Source organism: Pollachius pollachius (assembly GCF_949987615.1).
Source record: "Pollachius pollachius genome assembly, chromosome: 20".
NCBI classification, from domain to species: Eukaryota; Metazoa; Chordata; class Actinopteri; order Gadiformes; family Gadidae; genus Pollachius; species Pollachius pollachius.
Window position 1 is genome coordinate 4,744,028 of NC_136953.1, and position 18,289 is coordinate 4,762,316.

General features: G+C 47.6%; 1 protein-coding gene across 3 annotated transcripts in view; it reads left to right on the forward strand.

Annotated features, from left to right (window-relative positions):
• The window catches only part of dock11 (dedicator of cytokinesis 11), a 95,806-nt gene that overhangs the window by 45,772 nt on the left and 31,745 nt on the right, over positions 1-18,289 (forward strand). For all 3 annotated transcript variants that reach the window (XM_079757929.1, XM_079757930.1, XM_079757931.1), the window contains exons 31-32: positions 344-382; positions 959-1,146. In XM_079757929.1, coding sequence (XP_079614055.1) covers positions 344-382; positions 959-1,146 — 227 coding nt within the window. The remainder of the gene's footprint in view (positions 1-343; positions 383-958; positions 1,147-18,289) is intronic.

The following is an 18,289-nucleotide window of genomic DNA, read 5'->3' on the forward strand; positions in this document are numbered from 1 at the left end:
GGGAGAGAGGAACCCCTTTACCTACCAACCCCTCACCCCCATACTATGGTCTTCAACAGGCAGAGATGTGACGGTAATGGGCCAACACAGGTGTATCTCACGACGTCCACCATTGCCCCCGGCATACCCACACACCCATGGTCGTCTGAATGAGCTGAACCTGTTTGGCCCCTACCTCAACACCTCTGTCACGAGGGCCTGTCCACCCCCACACTCACGCCATCAAACCACCATCGCAGTAAAGGCTCCACGTGCATGGACTGTTCATATTTACTTTAATTTTATTTTCACCCCCCCCCCCCCCCCCCCCCCTCCTTCTGTTTTTGTTTTTGCCTGTGGTCAGATTTAATTTCGTACGCCTCGGAGATGTTTGGCACAGTAGGTAGGTGGCCCGCAGCGTACGTTCACCGGTCTGCCGCCGCCAAGCAGACTCCTGTTTGCTTTGTTTTCCCTTCTCCTTCCTCCGTCCTCCGCTGGCTTCCTGTCTCGGCCGCCCCCCCCCCCCCCCACGCTGCGACCGACGCATCCCCGCCGCGCCCATGCTAATGCTAGCGCCCACCGATGCTAGGCTAGGCTAGTATTCCATACAGCCTAACGATGGCTTGCCAGGATGTGTGTGCACTGGGAGGGTTGGTTGTTGGGGCAACACACTGGAGCACACGTCTCCTCCTTCTTGCTTGGCGGCCTTCATACTTCATCCACATCGAGGATATGTTCTTTCTCTCTGCCCGTGTGTCCCTTTCGTCTCCCGAGGGTTAGTTTTCTCTGCATGTTAAATCAACGCTGTGGTCGGCCGTTCTGGAGACCTGTGTGGATGTGATATCGACCACCTGGCCTGCGTCAACACTCTTGCCACCGCTCATTGACCAACGGACTGTCCCGTTGAAAACCACAGGGACAAACCCCCCTCTTGTCTGGCTTCTGACCTCTGACCTCTGACCCTTGACCCCCCCCCCAGACCAGAACCTGGAGTGCAGCTTGACCGAGGACTACTGCCGGAACCACTTCCTGGTAGGCCTGCTGCTGCGCGAGGTGGCGAGTGCCCTGCAGCAGCAGCGCAGCGCCGAGGTGCGGCAGGTCGCCGTGGCAACCCTCAAGAACCTGCTGGTCAAGCACGCGGCCGACGACCGCTACACCATCTACAAGGTGAGTAGTACCTTCAAACCATGGACGTTCCCCCGCCCACCGATCCACCCCCATCCCCAACCCTACAGGGACGGCAACCAAAACAAACAGCAGCCAGCAACACACGCATTTCACATCGTTCAATTCTTAAATGTAATAAATTAAAATGAAGCACGGAATAAGATAAAAAAAATACAAATAACATATATAGAAACTTGAGCACCTGTACTTCAGCCTTCCAATGTTTGAACATGGTGTTAGGGAGAACAAAGGTCAGGGGTCAGCCCCAGGACAACAGCTCCAAGAGCCAACCCAAAGGGTTGGCTCTTGGAGCTGTTGGATTTGATTTGTTCTAAACAAGGTAGGTTTGAGGTTTCGTTTTCGGTCCTTGTGAGTAAGTTGTCGTGTGTCGTTTGTTTTGTTGGTGACGTGTTGCCTCTTTTATCTGTTTGTGTGTTGGAATGAGGATTGGCTGAAAATAGCCACCTCCCTCAATAACAATGACAAAAATCAACTGAACTGAACTGAACTTGAAGCCTGGCCGGTCAGGGGGGTATATTACAGCTAACAAGCAGGAATATCGAAGTGCAGACCAGATGGAGAAGAAACAGGGAGGTAGGAACCTCTTGACGTTTGATTCAAGATGGCTTCCCTTTTTGGTCTGACTATCATTGGACATTGACCTACAAGGAGTGTGTAGTCATTTGTTTTTATCTTTTAGTGAAAATATACCATCCAGTTCCAGTTAAATGCTGTCTCCATAGCGGAATAAACAGACTGTTCTTTTTTTTTATTTTTATTTTTTTTTTTTATTAAGATTTTCCAGGTCCATACATTACAGTCAGAAACAATACATATATACTTCTCACTAAACCGTCCAAATATGTAAATAGTCCACATAGAAGTATCACAGGTTCAGTAAACAGCATAAAAGTGAACAGGGACCCATTAGGACCTCATACATACTGTATTATTTCCACATAAGCATTTTTTTTTTTTTTTTTTAAACATAGCAAAATAAGAACAAGAACTAAATAAACAAACAAGTTGGGGTAAACCTCAGTGACTCAAAAAGCCCTCTACTGAGGGAAAATAATAAAAAACAAAAAGGATACAACACTCTACTTTAGACAAATGATGGTCGTATTGGTGTGATATAAGTTATCCATCTTTCCCATCTTTTCAAAAAAGTTCCCTGTTGCAGTCTCAAAGCAAAAGTAATCCTTTCCATCTTAAAAATATCATAGATAATGTCAATCCATTCCTCCACAGTAGGTTTTCCTGGTTTTAACCACCTTCTAGTAATAGCTTTTCTACTAGCAGCACTTAGGATCCGAAATAAATATTTGACATTTGAAGAAACATTTTCTGATGTTAAGGCACCCAAATATAAAGACTCAAATTTAAATTGAACGTCTGTCTGAAAAATGCTTTGCATAACTTTATAAACCTCCCGCCAAAATGGAATCAATGATGCACAGGACCAAAATATGTGGAAATGATTTGCTACGAGGCACCCACACTGTCGCCAGCATGCCGAAGAATTTGTGTAGTGCCTCTTTTGAGCTGGAGTGATGAAGAACCTTATAAGGTTTTTCCAGCAAAACTCTCGCCATACAGTTGAGCTGGAAGTTTTCCACTGTATCTCACATAGGTTCTCCCAATCTTCGTCCTTTAGAACAAGGTTTCCTTCATGTTCCCATTTTTGTTTTACATACAGTGAACTACATTGTGTTTGTTGTAACCCCTTGTAAAATCTTGAGATAAGTTTTTGGTTAGAGCCAGTTGAATAAGCGTCTATAAACACTTTCAACAGAATATTATCCCAGCCTACTTGTGTACACCCCTTCTGTATCTGGTCAATATAATGCCGGACCTGAAGGAATCTGTAAAAATCGTCCTTATCCAAGCCAAACTGCCCCTTCAGATTTTGAAAACTATTCATGGTCCCCTTATGCAAAAATGTGCAATACGCTGTTAAACCTTGCGACCCCCATCTCTTAAATCTTGCGTCCCAATTTTTAGGCAAAAAATCTGGATCAAATGCGCACCATCTCAAGACCTTAACCGCCTCCTTCAGGTTATTTTGCGCTATTACCTTGTTCCACATCTTTAGTGACAAACATATCCATGGGTTTCCCAATTCCTTTAAATTATTCAATAAGCGCTTATCCCCAATTGCAGCCTGGATTGGAAATTCATCCGATATAGCACTTTCAATCTCCTTCCACCTAGCGCAGTATTCCGGGTTGCACCAACATATTAATGGCCGCAATTGAGCAGCAGTATAGTAATCTTTTAAGCATGGGAGAGCAACCCCGCCCTTGTTTTTTGCCAATTGTAAAGTCTGGTATCTAATTCTTGGCCTTCGTCCCTGCCAAATGAACCTCGAAATATGCTTGTCCCACTCCTGAAATTGTTGGTCCGATATATCCAGTGGAAGGGACTGAAAGAGATAGAGCAATCTCGGCAAAATAACCATTTTGACTGATTCCAAGTGTGGTCCGAAATTAAGAAAGGGTATAAGGTCCCATCTCCTTATGTCTTCCCTAATCTTTTTGTTCAGGGGGAGGTAGTTAAGTGAGAACAATTTTGTCAAATCTAGGAATCGATATGTCAAATTGTACTTATTTTTCACATTTACAGAGGGGTTGTATTTGAAACAGAGAATTTGTGTTTTTGGAACATAAACACACATACAGCTTATATCCAGAGAAGGATCCATATTGTTCCAAGAGTTCAAATAACCGTGCCAAAGATTGCTCAGGGCTGGTTAAATACACCAATACATCATCAGCGTATAACGAAATAATTTGTTCTCCCCCATTCATATCGATTCCTTTAATATTGTCGTCCTGACTGATCCACTGGCTCAGGGGCTCGATAAAGATTGCAAACAGGAGGGGGCTAATTGGGCAGCCCTGTCTTGTTCCTCGTTCTAATGAAAAGGGGCTAGAGACAGCCCCATTTATTTTAATTCTCGCCCTTGGGCCATCATAGAGAGCTCGTATTGTTTTAATAAAGGTGCTATGAAATCCAAATTTGTCCAGAACTCTATACAAAAAAGACCAATTTACACAATCAAAAGCTTTTTCTGCATCTAGCCCCACTAATACTGCTTCTAAATTATATTCTGTTATACGGTTAATTACATGTAGTGTCCTTCTGATACTATCTTGAGTTTGTCTTTCACAAATAAAACCTGTCTGGTCAAGGCTAATAATTTGTGGTAATAATCCCTCTATTCGTTTGGTTAGTATATGGGTAAAAATTTTATAATCCTGGTTTAACACCATTACTGGTCTATAATTACCACATTCAGACTTATCTTTCCCCTCCTTCGGAATCAGGGATATAACTGCCTCCCTCCAAGAGGGGGGTATACTGTTCTCTTTAAGAACCCAGTTAAAGGTGGACTGCAACACAGGGAGCAAAGAACCCTCCATGGCTCTGTACCATTCGGAAGGGAACCCGTCCGGACCTGGAGCCTTATTTGGTTTAAGGTGTGATATGGCTGAACAAATTTCTTTCTCTGTTATTTTAGCTGCAAGGTTCCTACTTTGTTCACCATTCAATTTAGGCAGATTAATCTTCTGAAAGAAATCTTCCATCTTCTCTCCATCAATTTGAGGTTGGGAGTATAGTTTTTTATAATATTTTTCAAAACAATCTTGTATTTCTTTTAATTTGTAATGCATAGAATTAGTGATAGGATTTTTTATTTTATGAATTGAATTCTCTGCTTGTTGTTTTTTCAGCCTATAAGCTAATAATTTACTGGCTTTTCCGCCCCCTTCATAATATTTCTGTTTTGTAAAAATTAACTTTTTTTGTATATTTTTTTGTATAGATCTCATCTATTTCGTTCTTTTTCTTCCTAAGTAGCTCTCTAATTTTCTGATCATTTGTATCTTTATGATTTTGTTCTAATTGTTTTAATTCCGCCTCCAACTGAACTAACTCTTTCTGCCTTACTCTCTTTATGTGAGCGCTGTAGCCAATTATTTTCCCCCGAAGCACAGCTTTACATGCATCCCATAATATTGGAGGGGAAACTTCACCATTATCGTTCTGTTCCAAGTATTCAGCAATATCCTTCTTGATTTGTTCCTTCATCTGTTTCAGTACACAAGTGTTCAATCTCCATAAGGTGTCCCTCCGATACTGTTCAAAATTAAATTTTAAATAAATGGGGCTATGGTCTGAAAGGTCCATTCTCCCCACGTCGCAGCCACCAACCCTGTATAGATCCTTAGCAAAAGTAAGAAAATAATCAATCCTTGAATATGCCAAGTGTGGATTTGAAAAAAAAGTGTAGTCTCTCTTTGAAGGATTCAATTCTCTCCAGATATCAATTAACCCGATTTCTTTCAAAGCCATATTGATTTTTTTGTTTATCAATTTGGGCTGGGCTGTATGTGTATTCGAGGAGTCCAGTTTGGGATTTAGTCTAATGTTGAGATCCCCCCCGCAGATTAGAACCCCATGTGTCTCCGCTGTTATCAAATCAAATATCAGTTTAAAAAACTTCCAGTCAGAGTTAGGAGGAGCGTAAATGTTTAATAGAGTGACCAATGAGCCCCCCAAATTTCCCCTCACGAAAATAAATCTTCCCTCTGTGTCCTTTTTCTCAAAAATGGGTTCGAAACTAGTATTATTGGAAATCAATATCGCCACCCCCCTTCTATGCCCAGCCTTATATGATGATGAGTACTGATGCTTGAAGCCCAAGCGTTTTAATTTAGCATGTTCTGTATCCGAAAGATGTGTTTCCTGTAAAAACGCCACCTCAACTCTCTTTTTTAGTTTAGTTAAAATCTTACTCCTCTTAATGGGATTGACAAGGCCATTCACATTATAAGTTGCTATTTTAACTGATTGCATTCAATGTACAATAAGGGTAAAAAAGATAAATGAAATAAACCGAAAGCACACCACCATAAGTGTCCATATGTGACAAAAAGAATCACAGGTTATACCCCACAGGCTGCAAAGAACAGCAGCGAAAAACGGCAGCAAAAACTGCCACAACACACAGAACACGATAAGAACAATAAAGACAGAAAATAAGACTTCCAACTGTGGGGTCTTAATATTGACCCTGATGAAGCCCTGATGGTAAGAGGGCTCTGAGGTAAAGCCTCCCCCCCTATCAGGTGGGAGAGGGCCTTCATGCATGGTGTCTCTGTTCCGGCAACATAAAGAGAAATCCCCCCGACGTTTACGTTATAATCGTAGTTGTTTAGCCCGTACAATGCGTCTTTAATAAGCAGGACGTGTTAACAGTCCTAATTCCTCCCTCTGCTGGGAGTCTTCGGAGAAAAAGAAGAAAGAGAATATCGATTCACCAGACTCACCCGATATATTCTGAGTAGACTCTCAGTTTTCAGTTAACTTAGTCACCCGAGTCCTGGCGTCTAAAAGCCTGTAGCTTTTCCCTAAAGTCCAAAGCCTTGCCAGCTCTGTCCCGATTCCCTGGTCTCTTAACGGTGCGCCACGTGAACCGCTGGATCCGCTCCAAAAGCGAGTTTGGGTGTTTAATTGCCGACACCGGGAGCCCCCTCTTCGCCATATCCTCCGTCGCCTCCTCCGCCGAGCCGTACATCACAACTCCCTCCTGGTAGAAGACCCTGAACCTGGCGGGAAACGGCGTCTGGAATCGGATTTTCTTCTCCTTCAGTACCGCTTTCGCTTCGGCATATTCCCTTCGCTTTTTCAATACATCAGGCGCGTAGTCGTGATCCAGATTGACTCTTTTTCCGAGGTGTTGAAATCCTCGCTTTTGCCAGGCCGTTCTCAGCAGCTCGTCTTTCATCCTGTAGCTCGCCATCTTTACAACGATGGACCTCGGCGGGGCTTCCCCGGGCGGCTTCGGCATCAAGGAGCGGTGAGCTCTTTCCACTCGTAGTTCAAGTTCAGCCGGCAGCTCCAGTCCCTCCCGCAGCAAGCGCTCCACATACACCGCCATCGAAGGGGAATTTTCCTCCGCTCCCTCTTTAACGCCGTGGATTCTGATGTTTTCTCTTCTGGCTCTCTAAATCAGTCAGCTTAGCGTCCAGGTGTATCTGAAGGTGTAGCAGCTCCTGCACGGTATCCTCCGCCACTTGTAACCGTGTTTCAGTCGCAACAATCCGTCTCTCCGCTTCTTCGATCCTAGTATTGGTTTTGTTAATTTCTTCCCGAATTTCTTTCAGCTGCTGATTGTTGTCTTTTCTGAACTCTCTCAGCTCTTTGAGTATGAGGCCAAGATCTCCGGTCTCTCTTCGATCCACTTCGAGGCGTGTATGCGTGCCATCATCGTCCTCCATTACGCTGCTAGGCGAGGAAGTTTGGCTAGCTCCGTCGCCGTCGAGTATCTCCGCCTGCATTGACTTTTTATTTTTCCCTTTAGGCATTCTCAAGTGTTGCGTTCTTCTTCAAGGAAAGTAGTCTAATCAGGATCGCTTTGAACTCACTTTATTTACTTAAGTATTTCGGTATGGTAACTACGAAGCAGAAGGAGGGGAATTGTATTACGCACGTGCGGAGCGACAAACAGCAATCCTCTCTACCTATCTCACTCTATGACTTGCCGGATGTTTCTCAAATTCCTCGGGCTTCAATTCTTGCTTTTATACTGAGTATGCGTGGCCTAGAAAACGCACCGGTTTCGCTATTCTCACCTTTCTAAAGGTGCTGCCCTCTATGGCTGAAATAGTTATTGCAGCTTATGTGTCCTGCCCCTTGTGGCTATGTATAGTAATTACAGCTTATGTGTTCTGCCCCCTGTGTCTATGTATAGTAATTACAGCTTATGTGTTTAAAATACGTAACAGTCCCTCCTTGGTCATCTCAGATGACCATACTATACGATATTTTAAGTCATAAACATCATTTACCACACCGAAAACATAGTCAAAGTAGGAAAATCATCAATACCACCAACCGAGGTGGAAAAAACTCCAGAGGGGAGAGAAACCACCTCGCGTCCCCCTAATTCTGAAACGGAATTTACCTTGGTGGGTCTCATAGGAAATACAGGTTATTGTCAACAACACAATAGGAAGCATATAACCTGGTTATCATACAATCATATGGTCAAAAGGCACATAGATAAATGCATTCATAGAACTTTGGAGTAATACTTCCTGGTAATATAAATTTTCAGCATGTAAAAAACATTATAAGTAAAAGATACAAAAACAAGTAGCATGCAAAAACATTAGAAGTAAAAGATACAAAAACAAGTAGCATGCAAAAACATTAGAGGTAAAAGATACAAAAACAAGTAGCATACAAAAACAAGTAAAATTACGTCAATTAAAATTTCAAAAATGTCTGTAGGCTTGCATAGATTTGAATGGCCCGGGTGATCTTCATGTATTGGTGCGCTGGTACATGTGGGGGGTTTTGGACATTGTGAATGGCTCAGGTGATCTTCATGTATTGGTGCGCTGGTACATGTGGGGGGTTTTGGACATTGTGAATGGCTCAGGTGATCTTCCTTAGTTGTCCTCAGGACTTGTAGTTCATGTGCCCAACGTTTGTCCCTCCTTGTCAAGGGCGCGGCTCACATAGAGAGGTTACTAGCACATCATGTGAGCCTCCTTCAGGCGTTCATTCATCCACTCGGTCATGTCAACAGCAAGAAACCTGTAAACAACTAACTCAAAAAATCAACAGTCCCATTGGCAGTGCAGTGATACAGAAATAACGGGTTGCACTCACATCCAAACAATACTATCAATAACAAACAAATCCCGCATTGGTTGTTTTAACAATTTGTTATTCAAGTATATTCGGGATATTAATTATCTTAGAATTAGACTTTACTACTGGTGTTGACTATTCTACTTATTGCAGTGGGATATGGTCGGGCCCCTCAGGTGATATCTCGTCCATGTTCACCGAATCATATCTGACTCCTACGTATGCCTGAATGGCACTTGATCCTTCCGTAGAGCCCACTGCTGTGGTGATCAATCGATGTAGTAGTCCTCGTGCGCAGGGAATACAACAGCAGCCGACCACAATTAACACGGCAGCTGCCATTATTCCTGCGATGAGCACTGACTGGATCATGTCCTTCCATCTACCAAACAGGTTCTCCATCCATCCAGTGAAAGGGTCACTGATACCGGAGTTCTCAGCCAATTCTAACCTGAGGGATTGTAGTCCGGCCAATGCCCTGGCCACTGACCCATCAGGAGCTGTGTTATTTGGGATAAAAGTACAACATGTCGTCCCTATCATTCCGCACACTCCTCCTCGTTCTGCTAATAACATGTCTAAGGCTAGCCTATTCTGATAGGTCATCCTAGAGGTGGCATCTAATTGTTCGGACAGTCCTTTGACTGCCTCTTCTGTAAAGTTCACAAACCGTTGTTGATTATAGTATATGTAATTTATCCAGTCAACATTTTTATTAATAGTAGACCACCAGAATAGAATCGTTTCAAATCCTGCCGCTATTTGATTACGGGCTTTATGTTCGTTTGGGACTCCTCGGGGTACTCCTATTGAATCTATATATATGTTTTTATCAAAACTACCCGGGACGGTTACATGCTCCCGTTTCCGACGGGTCAAATCCGGGAAATCACCACTCCTAGATAATTTGAGATCCATTACAGTCTTGCTATTGGGTAAAATGTAGATGGGCATTACCAATTGTGTTATTGCGCATGTGCCTAAGAAGTTAAAGGGGAGAACTCCCCTGAGGGTCTGTCCTCCACAGTACCACCAAATATCACTACGAGCATGGGTCATATTGGACAACTCTTCTATTTCCCTAGTGGTATTACATGTCCCAGGGGGAAGGGATCCTACCTTTCTCCCTGTTCCCTTCCCTGTGATACAATGATAGTCTGGAGTTAGATTAACTTCGAATCTGGGGGGAATAGCTCTAATCGGGGTCTGAGGATACATGATCTGTAATCTGGTTTTTATTGGAATCGAGCACCCCGGGATGTGGCCGTCTACGAACAGCTCCAATAGACAAGCAAAACCTTGTGGTGAGTTGAGAGGGGTGATCCTAGCGGGGGCTGTGGTTAAGGTGGGACGTCCTGCGGCACAAATAATACAGTTGGTTTTGCCCTGAGCCCGGGCCGTATAGTTCATCCATTTCAACCACATGTTCTGATTAAGCTCACTCGTCTGTACCTCCCAATATTCTTCTCGAGCCACCTCGTCAGGTTGTAATATCGGGGTGGGTGAGAGATGTGACGTTTCTAAAAAATAATGCGTTCCTTTAGGTGGTGATTTATTGGGCCCGCATGAATATCCAGAAAGAAAGATTATTATTTTTAGGTCCTCTCCCCTTGTATCCACCCTTAACACTAGAAAGACCAGGCCTTTGTCTTTCTCTTGCGATTTGTTCTCAGGAACGATTAATTCTGCCTTTAACCTTATGAATATTGTCTCCCCCTTGACTGCTAGACCATCACTGGTCCAGGTTTCCTTATATCCATATGTCCTTCTGGTCAGGGAGATTCCCTTTTGGAGTATCTTGTAGCTGGTCGTCAGAGGGTAATAACCCTCCTTGTACCCAGGGTGAGTAAGCCACGACGCCTGTGACCACGTCTGGCAGGCATATTTTCCTTGGAAGTCTCCACCTGGTCCGGTTCCTACACACATGTACTTTTCTGCCAAATAGACCCGGTCCGTCCGGGTCCCACAGGGCAGTAGTTGACAGAAATCTAATTCAAAGATAGTTTCTACCCCCCGACAGTACTTTAGCAAGACATGACCTGGTATTCTTGGTTTGTACGGTGGGTACCTGACGGGGTCCTCATGTAGGGCGGGATTATCTCCTGCTCCCTCCTGGAACAGGACCATCAGTATGAGTCCCACCAGGTATTTCCCGAGGTGCATATTCCGGCCCATCGTCTTGGAGTGGGACGTGTTTGTCCTTGGCTTGGAGTGCAGCTAGGTCGGTCAAAGTCTCTGTCCACGATCGGCCAGGGGTATCTGCTTTGCGGCACCGGCTTAGGTGATGCCACTGGGCCCCACGTCGGTCCTCTACAGAAACAGAAAAGGGTGTTGCCAAGAGTACCTTGTATGGTCCTTCCCACCGATCCTCTAGGTTCTTTCGGTGGAGCTTTTTCACCCAGATCCACTCGCCCGGTGTCACCAACGGTGGTGAGGGGTCCTCTGTGTCGGACTGCTTTTGGTCTGTGATCTGGGAGTACAATCTTAACGAGGCTTGGGTTAGTGCTTGTAGGTACTCTTGCATTACTTCATCAAACCTGTCTGATGGGGGTCCTTTGGATGGTGGACTGTATGGTCCTTGCATGGGACGTCCTGTGACTAGTTCATGGGGGCTGAGAAGGGTTGTGTTAGAGGGGGAGGAGCGTATGGCCATTAATGCTAATGGCAGAGCTGTCACCCAGGTCATCTTTTTTCCTACTATCCTCTCTCTAACTTTCCCTGTCAACAGATTCACCTGCATGCGACCTAAGTTTCGGGTTTCTACCTCCTCTGTGCTGTCTCTGAGTTTCTTCTGTCTGTCACTCTTGAGTATTTTGGTCACCTGATTCTTAATTGTCTGGTTTGCACGTTCTACCAGGCCTTGTGATTGGGGGTGATATACTGAGCCGAACCTGTGTTTTAGTCCTAAGTATGTTTCTACCTCCTGAAGGTGGGCGTTGGCGAAGTGGCTTCCATTATCTGAGCAGATTAACTTTGGATATCCCCATCGGGGAATCAGTTCTTGTGTTAACCATTTGATCACTGTGTCTCCATCCTCCCTCTTAGCTGGAATTGCTTCTACCCATCTAGAAAACCTGTCGACGGCTACTAACATAAACCTTTTTCCGTCTACTCTGTTCTCTTGTCCCATATCTGTAAAATCTATGTAGATTTCTTGGAACGGGAGCTGGGGCACGGGGAATTGTCCTTGGTTTATCTTGAATCCCCGTCTTTGGTTACAGGTTTGGCACGTCTGACAGTCTTGGACATACTGGTCGCACATAGCTTTGAGCTCTGGATGCCACCAGTATTTTTCAATCCTTTCCCGGGTCTTGGCTTTTCCTTCGTGGGCCAATCCATGTTCTTTTCTTAGGAGGAACAACAGGGCCTTGGAGGAGATAACCGGCTTTCCATTGGAGGAGTAGTGTATTCCATCCGGGCTCTCCCTGGCCCCTTTTCCTCTCCATGCCGATTTCTCATAAGGTCCTGCTCCTTCTTGCATTTCTTTGACCATTTGTTCATTTGGGTCCAGGGTTGGTTCCTCGTTGAGTATCATCAGGTGTACCACCGGGGTGTATCCTCCTTCCTTCAGATGTTCTACTGGGACGTATCCGCCTGCCTTCTTAGCTGCTTCATCCGCCGCATGGTTTCCTCTTGCCTCTGCTGTTTGTGTCTTCTGATGTCCTCGACAGTGCATTATGGCGACTTCTCGAGGTAGTTGGGCTGTTTTGGCTAACAACAAGATCAAGTCTGTGTGTTTTGCTTTGGTGTTAGCACTGGTGGTCATCTGTCTGTCCATCATCTGTCGTCCGTTTAGGTGGGCCAGTTCGTATGCATAGTTGGAATCGGTGTATAGATTTAGTGTTCGCCCCTTGGCTATTCGTAGTCCTTCACACATGGCATAAAGCTCGGCTCTTTGTGCTGAAGCGGGTTGTTCTAATATGCCACTGGCCAGAGTGCTGCATATTCCTTGTTTGGTTTGTTCCACTACAGCCCAAGACGCCAGATTTTCTCCATTGGCGGCTCTGTAGCAGCATCCGTCGGTGTACAAGGTCACGTCCACCGGATGTAGGGGTTCTGCTTTCAATCCTGGTCTGATCTTCACTGCCTTTTTTATTTCTTCTGAGCATACGTGGGGTTCTCCATCGTTGGGTCCGGGCATGGTGTCTGTCATGTTGACACCTTGGGTGGTGAAGGTGACCATTGGATTCCCCAAGATTCTCTGGAGTTTAGCGTTCCTGGTTGCTGTGGTGATTGTGTAGTCTGAACTATCCAGGTATGCTTTTACCCCGTGGATAGTGTGGACCACCACGGGGTGTGTCATTACTATGTAGGCCGTCTTGTCCAGGCTTTTGGCGATGGCGCATATAGCTTTTCCACACTCAGGGAGTCCTTTTTCTGGTGGTTCTAGAGCAGAGCTGTGGTATGCCAGGATTTTTCGTTGTCCTCTGTGTTTCTGCCACAGGATTCCGTTGACCACGCAGTCTCTTACTGATACATCCAGGTGAAAGGGTTCTTTGTAGTCTGGGGCAGCTAAGGCCGCGGCAGTGTACATGCTTTGTTTTACTACTATTCCCTCCTATTACTTTCCCCAAGAAAGTAATCTCTTCTTTTACCAGTTGTAGTTTGGCTTTCTTCAGCTTGTAGCCTTTGACCGCTATCGTTTGCAGTAAGACCTCGGTCGCTTGTAGACAAGCTTCCTTCGTCTCAGCTGCCAAGAGGAGGTCGTCCACGTATTGAATGAGGACTGTCCCAGGAGGGAGGTCCAATTCCATGAGGTCCTCCTTGAGGCAGGCGTTGAAGATGGTGGGGGTGCATCGGAAACCTTGTGGCATTCTCGTGTATGTGCACTGCTGCCCTCTATACGTGAAAGCGAAGAAGGGCCTTGACTCAGTTGCCAGGGGGAGGCAGAAGAAAGCGTTTGCAAGATCCACTACCGTGAACCATCTGTGGTCAGAGCTTACAAGATTCAGGGCCACATATGGGTTCGGGACTTTTTCCGGCGGGGCCACGGCCCGCATGTTGATGGCTCTCAAATCGTGCACCATCCTCCAGGTCAGTCCATCCGCTTTCTTCACCGGTAGGATCGGTGTGTTCCATTCCGAGGTGGTCTTCTCCAGCACTCCTGCCGCCAGTAGTCCTGTTATGGTGTCGCTGATTCCCTCCTCAGCGTCGTCCTTTATTCTGTATTGATGTCTCCATTCTGGTCGATGAGGGTTCTCAACGTTCACCACAACGTTGTGCTGTGGGGTGTGTCCCACATCATATGGGCCTTTAGCCCACACCGTTTCATTTATGCGTGAGAGCATATTGGACACTTCTGGGTCTTCCGGATCGTCTTTGGTGGTGTCGTCCTTGATCACTAGCCGATGTCCGTCCATTTTTCGACCAATGACCTTGTCTGTGGTTCTTGAGGATATTCTCCAGAACTCCGCATTCGGGCTCCTGAAAAGGTATTTGTTGTCCGTAGAGTGCCACTCACGGATGGCCTGTGCTCTCTTTACCATTGGTCCGAGTTGTTTGGGTTGATGATCTGTGCTGACCAAGAGGGAGACATGAGGGACGCTTTCTGGGTCCAGTTGGAACCACGATAGTTGTTCTTGTGTGAGGTCGACTCCTGCTGCCACTCCTTCGGGTCCCAGGAATATATCTCCACATCTTAGGTCTTCCAGTTTCCCATTCTTCTGATCGTACCATGGTTCATCGTAGGTCAGATCTTGTTCGTGTGTGATATTGAGTGTGCAGTGCAGTGGGTCTAATAGCTCATTGTATTCCCCGATTTCTCGAATCCACATCTCCCATTCTCGATATGTGCTTCCCAGTCCCGGAGTCGTCTGTGCTACCTCTGTTAGTTCCTGCCAGTAGATGGTGGTATCGTCATGAGCTTCCGGCCTTGGGTCATCTATTAACATGAACATGTGTGCATCTGCCGGTGCCGGGTTTGTGGGGTGGTACAAGGTGATGCCTCCCAAGTCGCAGGCCAAAGTGATCTGTAGGGAACCCATTAGGTCTCTGCCTAATAGATTGATGGGACAGGATGGGGCATATAAGAACGAATGAGATCCTTTTTGTTCCAGTATGTCGAAGTCGAGTGGAGTTGTGAAAGGTTGTTCCATAGGTTTCCCAGAGAACCCCATGGTCTTTAGTGAGCGGCGAGATAGTGGAGGTGGTCTTCCTGCGAGGCTTCCGATAGTTGATACGGATGCTCCCGAGTCCACTAAGAACGTGCATCGGTGGCCGCCTACATATGCGTTCACTGTAGGTAGTCCAAGGCCTAGTTCCGTTCTCGTCCGATCGTCCTCTGGGCATCCCTATTGCTGTAAGCTGAACATGGGTTCACCTGGTCCGGTCGCAGACCCGTAGGTTTGTCGCTGTTGTTGGTGTGGTGTGGTTCGTACTTGGGCCATGTCGGATTGGTAAGAGGGGCAATCCCTGATCCAGTGTCCCAGTTGTTTACAATGGAAACATTGAGATGTACGTTGCACCCTGTCGGATTGGTAAGAGGGGCAATCCCCGATCCAGTGTCCCAGTTGTTTACAATGGAAACATTGAATTGCACGTTGCCCCCTTCCTCTTCCTCTTCCTCTACCTCCGTAACCCTGGTGTTGTTGCTGCAGGGCGGCGGTCTCGTATGCAGGGCGTGTTGGGGGTTGGTGTTCTTGGTGTGAGCATACAGGTGCCAGGGTCTTCTGAGGTACCAGTGTCGTTTGTTGGGGTACTAGGGACATCATAGCTAAGGGCTCCTGGGCGTCGTGCGGTGATTCGTGTCGGGTAAGGTCGTAAGAGTGTTGACTTGACTCCGGTCCGGTTGATCCTCGGTGAGCGTTGTGGGTCTGCTGTGTGGCCCCTGTACTTAATTCAATCTTCATGGGGTTCCTTGTGCCGTCTTGCGTTGTTTCGCTGTTGGTATAGGGACCATGGGTCCCTTGGTATCCTTGTCCTTGAGGTCCTTGGTTGGAACAGGGTTGCTGGTTACTTTGGTAGGGAAAGGGTTGTTGGTTGTGTTGGTAGGGAAAGGGTTGTTGGTTGTCTTGGTGGGGAAGGGGTTGTTGGTTGCTTGGGTGGGGAAGGGGTTGTTGGTTGCTTGGGTGGGGAAGGGGTTGTTGGTTGCTTGGGTGGGGAAGGGGTTGTTGGTGGCTTGGGTGGGGAAGGGGTTGTTGGTTGCCTTGGTGGGGAAGGGGTTGTTGGTTGCCTTGGTGGGGAAGGGGTTGTTGGTTGCTTGGGTGGGGAAGGGGTTGTTGGTTGCTTGGGTGGGGAAGGGGTTGTTGGTTGTCTTGGTGGGGAAAGGGTTGTTGGTTGCCTTGGTAGGCAAAGGGTTGTTGGTTGCCTTGGTGGGGTGGAGGTCGTTGGTTGCCTTGGTGGGGAAGGGGTTGGTTGTTGCCTTGGTGGGGAAGGGGTTGGTGGTTGCCTTGGTAGGCAAAGGGTTGTTGGTGGCCTTGGTGGGGAAGGGGTTGTTGGTTGCCTTGGTAGGCAAAGGATTGCTGGTTGCCTTGGTGGGGAGGGGGTTGTTGGTTGCCTTGGTAGGCAAAGGGTTGTTGGTTGCCTTGGTGGGGAAGGGGTTGTTGGTTGCCTTGGTAGGCAAAGGGTTGTTGGTTGCCTTGGTGGGGAAGGGGTTGTTGGTTGTGTTGGTGGGGAGAGGGTTGTTGGTCGCCTTGGTGTGGAGGGGGTTGTTGGTTGTGTTGGTGGGGAGAGGGTTGTTGGTCGACTTGGTGTGGAGGGGGTTGTTGGATGCTTTGGTAGGTTGAGTTTGGGAGGTAGTCATCTTCTCGACTAATTATGGCCCCCGGGCCACTTCTCCCACTTATCACTCGGTTGGTCCAACCCATCGTCGTCATCGAGGCTTTGTACCCGTCTTTACCATCGTCTTCTTGACGTCCCTCCGGGCATGACGGTTGGATTTGGCCATTGTATGAGACATCCACTGGCCCCTTTGCTATATGGAGTACTGGGTATTGAAGGGCGAGGTTTTGTGACTTTTGTGGTGCTAGATGGTCATAGCACCCGTATGGGGGGGGTGCCTTTGCGATGGTTTGGAAAGGTGGGTCAGTCGTGAGGCTGGGGTACGCGCAGGGTTGGAGGCTGGTGTCTCCTGCTTCACATGGTGTTCCCGTGTCCTCGGCATCCGCTTGTTCCAGGGTGAGTGGAGTCGCAGGTAACATGTTATGAGATGGTTCAAGTAATCGTACAGGCGGTGGGGGCGAAAGGTCGGTTGTTAGTCCTTCCCTCCTCCGCGTTTCCACGTTGATTGCCGCATTATACGCGTTGAGTAGGGTGAAGGTGTACCCCTCTCTTTTCTTCCTGTAGTCTGGTGAATCCTTTTCCCGCACTTTTTGATTTGTAGTGCGTCTCGTATTAGCCCATTCGCTCTCCTTCTGGGCATAGTCCCAGGCCGCCGCAGTTAGGGCGGTGGTAATTTTTGCTCCAACGGCCCATATTCCAACAACTTCCCACTCTTTTCTGTACTTTTCTTCTCTCTTCTTCCATTTTCGCTGTTGTTCAGTGGACAGCGGTCTGTCCTTTAGGGCGTTGGCTGCCAAATACCTGGCCACTGCTGCCCTCATCTGGGCCGGGGTGTCTGGAGTAGGCTTAGCTTTCTTTAGGGGAGGCTGCACGTCGGGCGAGGCCATGAATTTGTTCTTATGGGGTGTATGTACTGGGGCTAGGTGTGGGTGTGTAGTGGGAGTTGCTCCTTGGAGAGCAAGGAGGCGTTACGGTATTGTTGGTGCAAATGTCGGTTGTAGACCAGTAGTGGTGGCGTTGAGGTGGGGTGTTCAGCTACCGAGTTGACGAAGCACGACTAATATGGTGGTGTTCGAAACCACAAACGTAATTATTAACAAACTAAACAAACTCTATTTGTTTGGGTGAAAGGTGTGGTAGTTGATGACGTAAAAAAGTAGTTAATAGCAATATATACACATTGAGTGTAATCATACGCGCAGGTACCCCTGTAAGAAGGGCAGGGGGTTGTATAACGGGGAGCGAGAGGAAAGGGAGTGGGGGGGGGGGTGAGAGCGAGCGCAGGGGTGGGGGGGGTGGAGCGCGGGTGGGGGAGGCAGAGAGCGCGGGTGTGGGAGGCAGAGAGCGCGGGTGGGGGAGGGAGAGAGCGCGGGTGGGGGAGATGGAGCGCGGGTGGGGGAGGGAGAGAGCGCGGGTGGGGGAGGGAGAGAGCGTGGGTGGGGGAGATGGAGCGCGGGTGTGGGAGGGAGAGAGCGCGGGTGGGGGAGGGAGAGAGCGCGGGTGGGGGAGGGAGAGAGCGCGGGTGGGGGAGATGGAGCGCGGGTGTGGGAGGGAGAGAGCGCGGGTGGGGGAGGGAGAGAGCGTGGGTGGGGGAGATGGAGCGCGGGTGTGGGAGGGAGAGAGCGCGGGTGGGGGAGATGGAGCGCGGGTGTGGGAGGCAGAGAGCGCGGGTGGGGGAGGGGGGGAGAGCGTGCATGGGTGGGGGGGGTAGTGAGGGGGGGGAGAGCGCAAGAGGGTGGGGGTTCGGGAGAGGGGG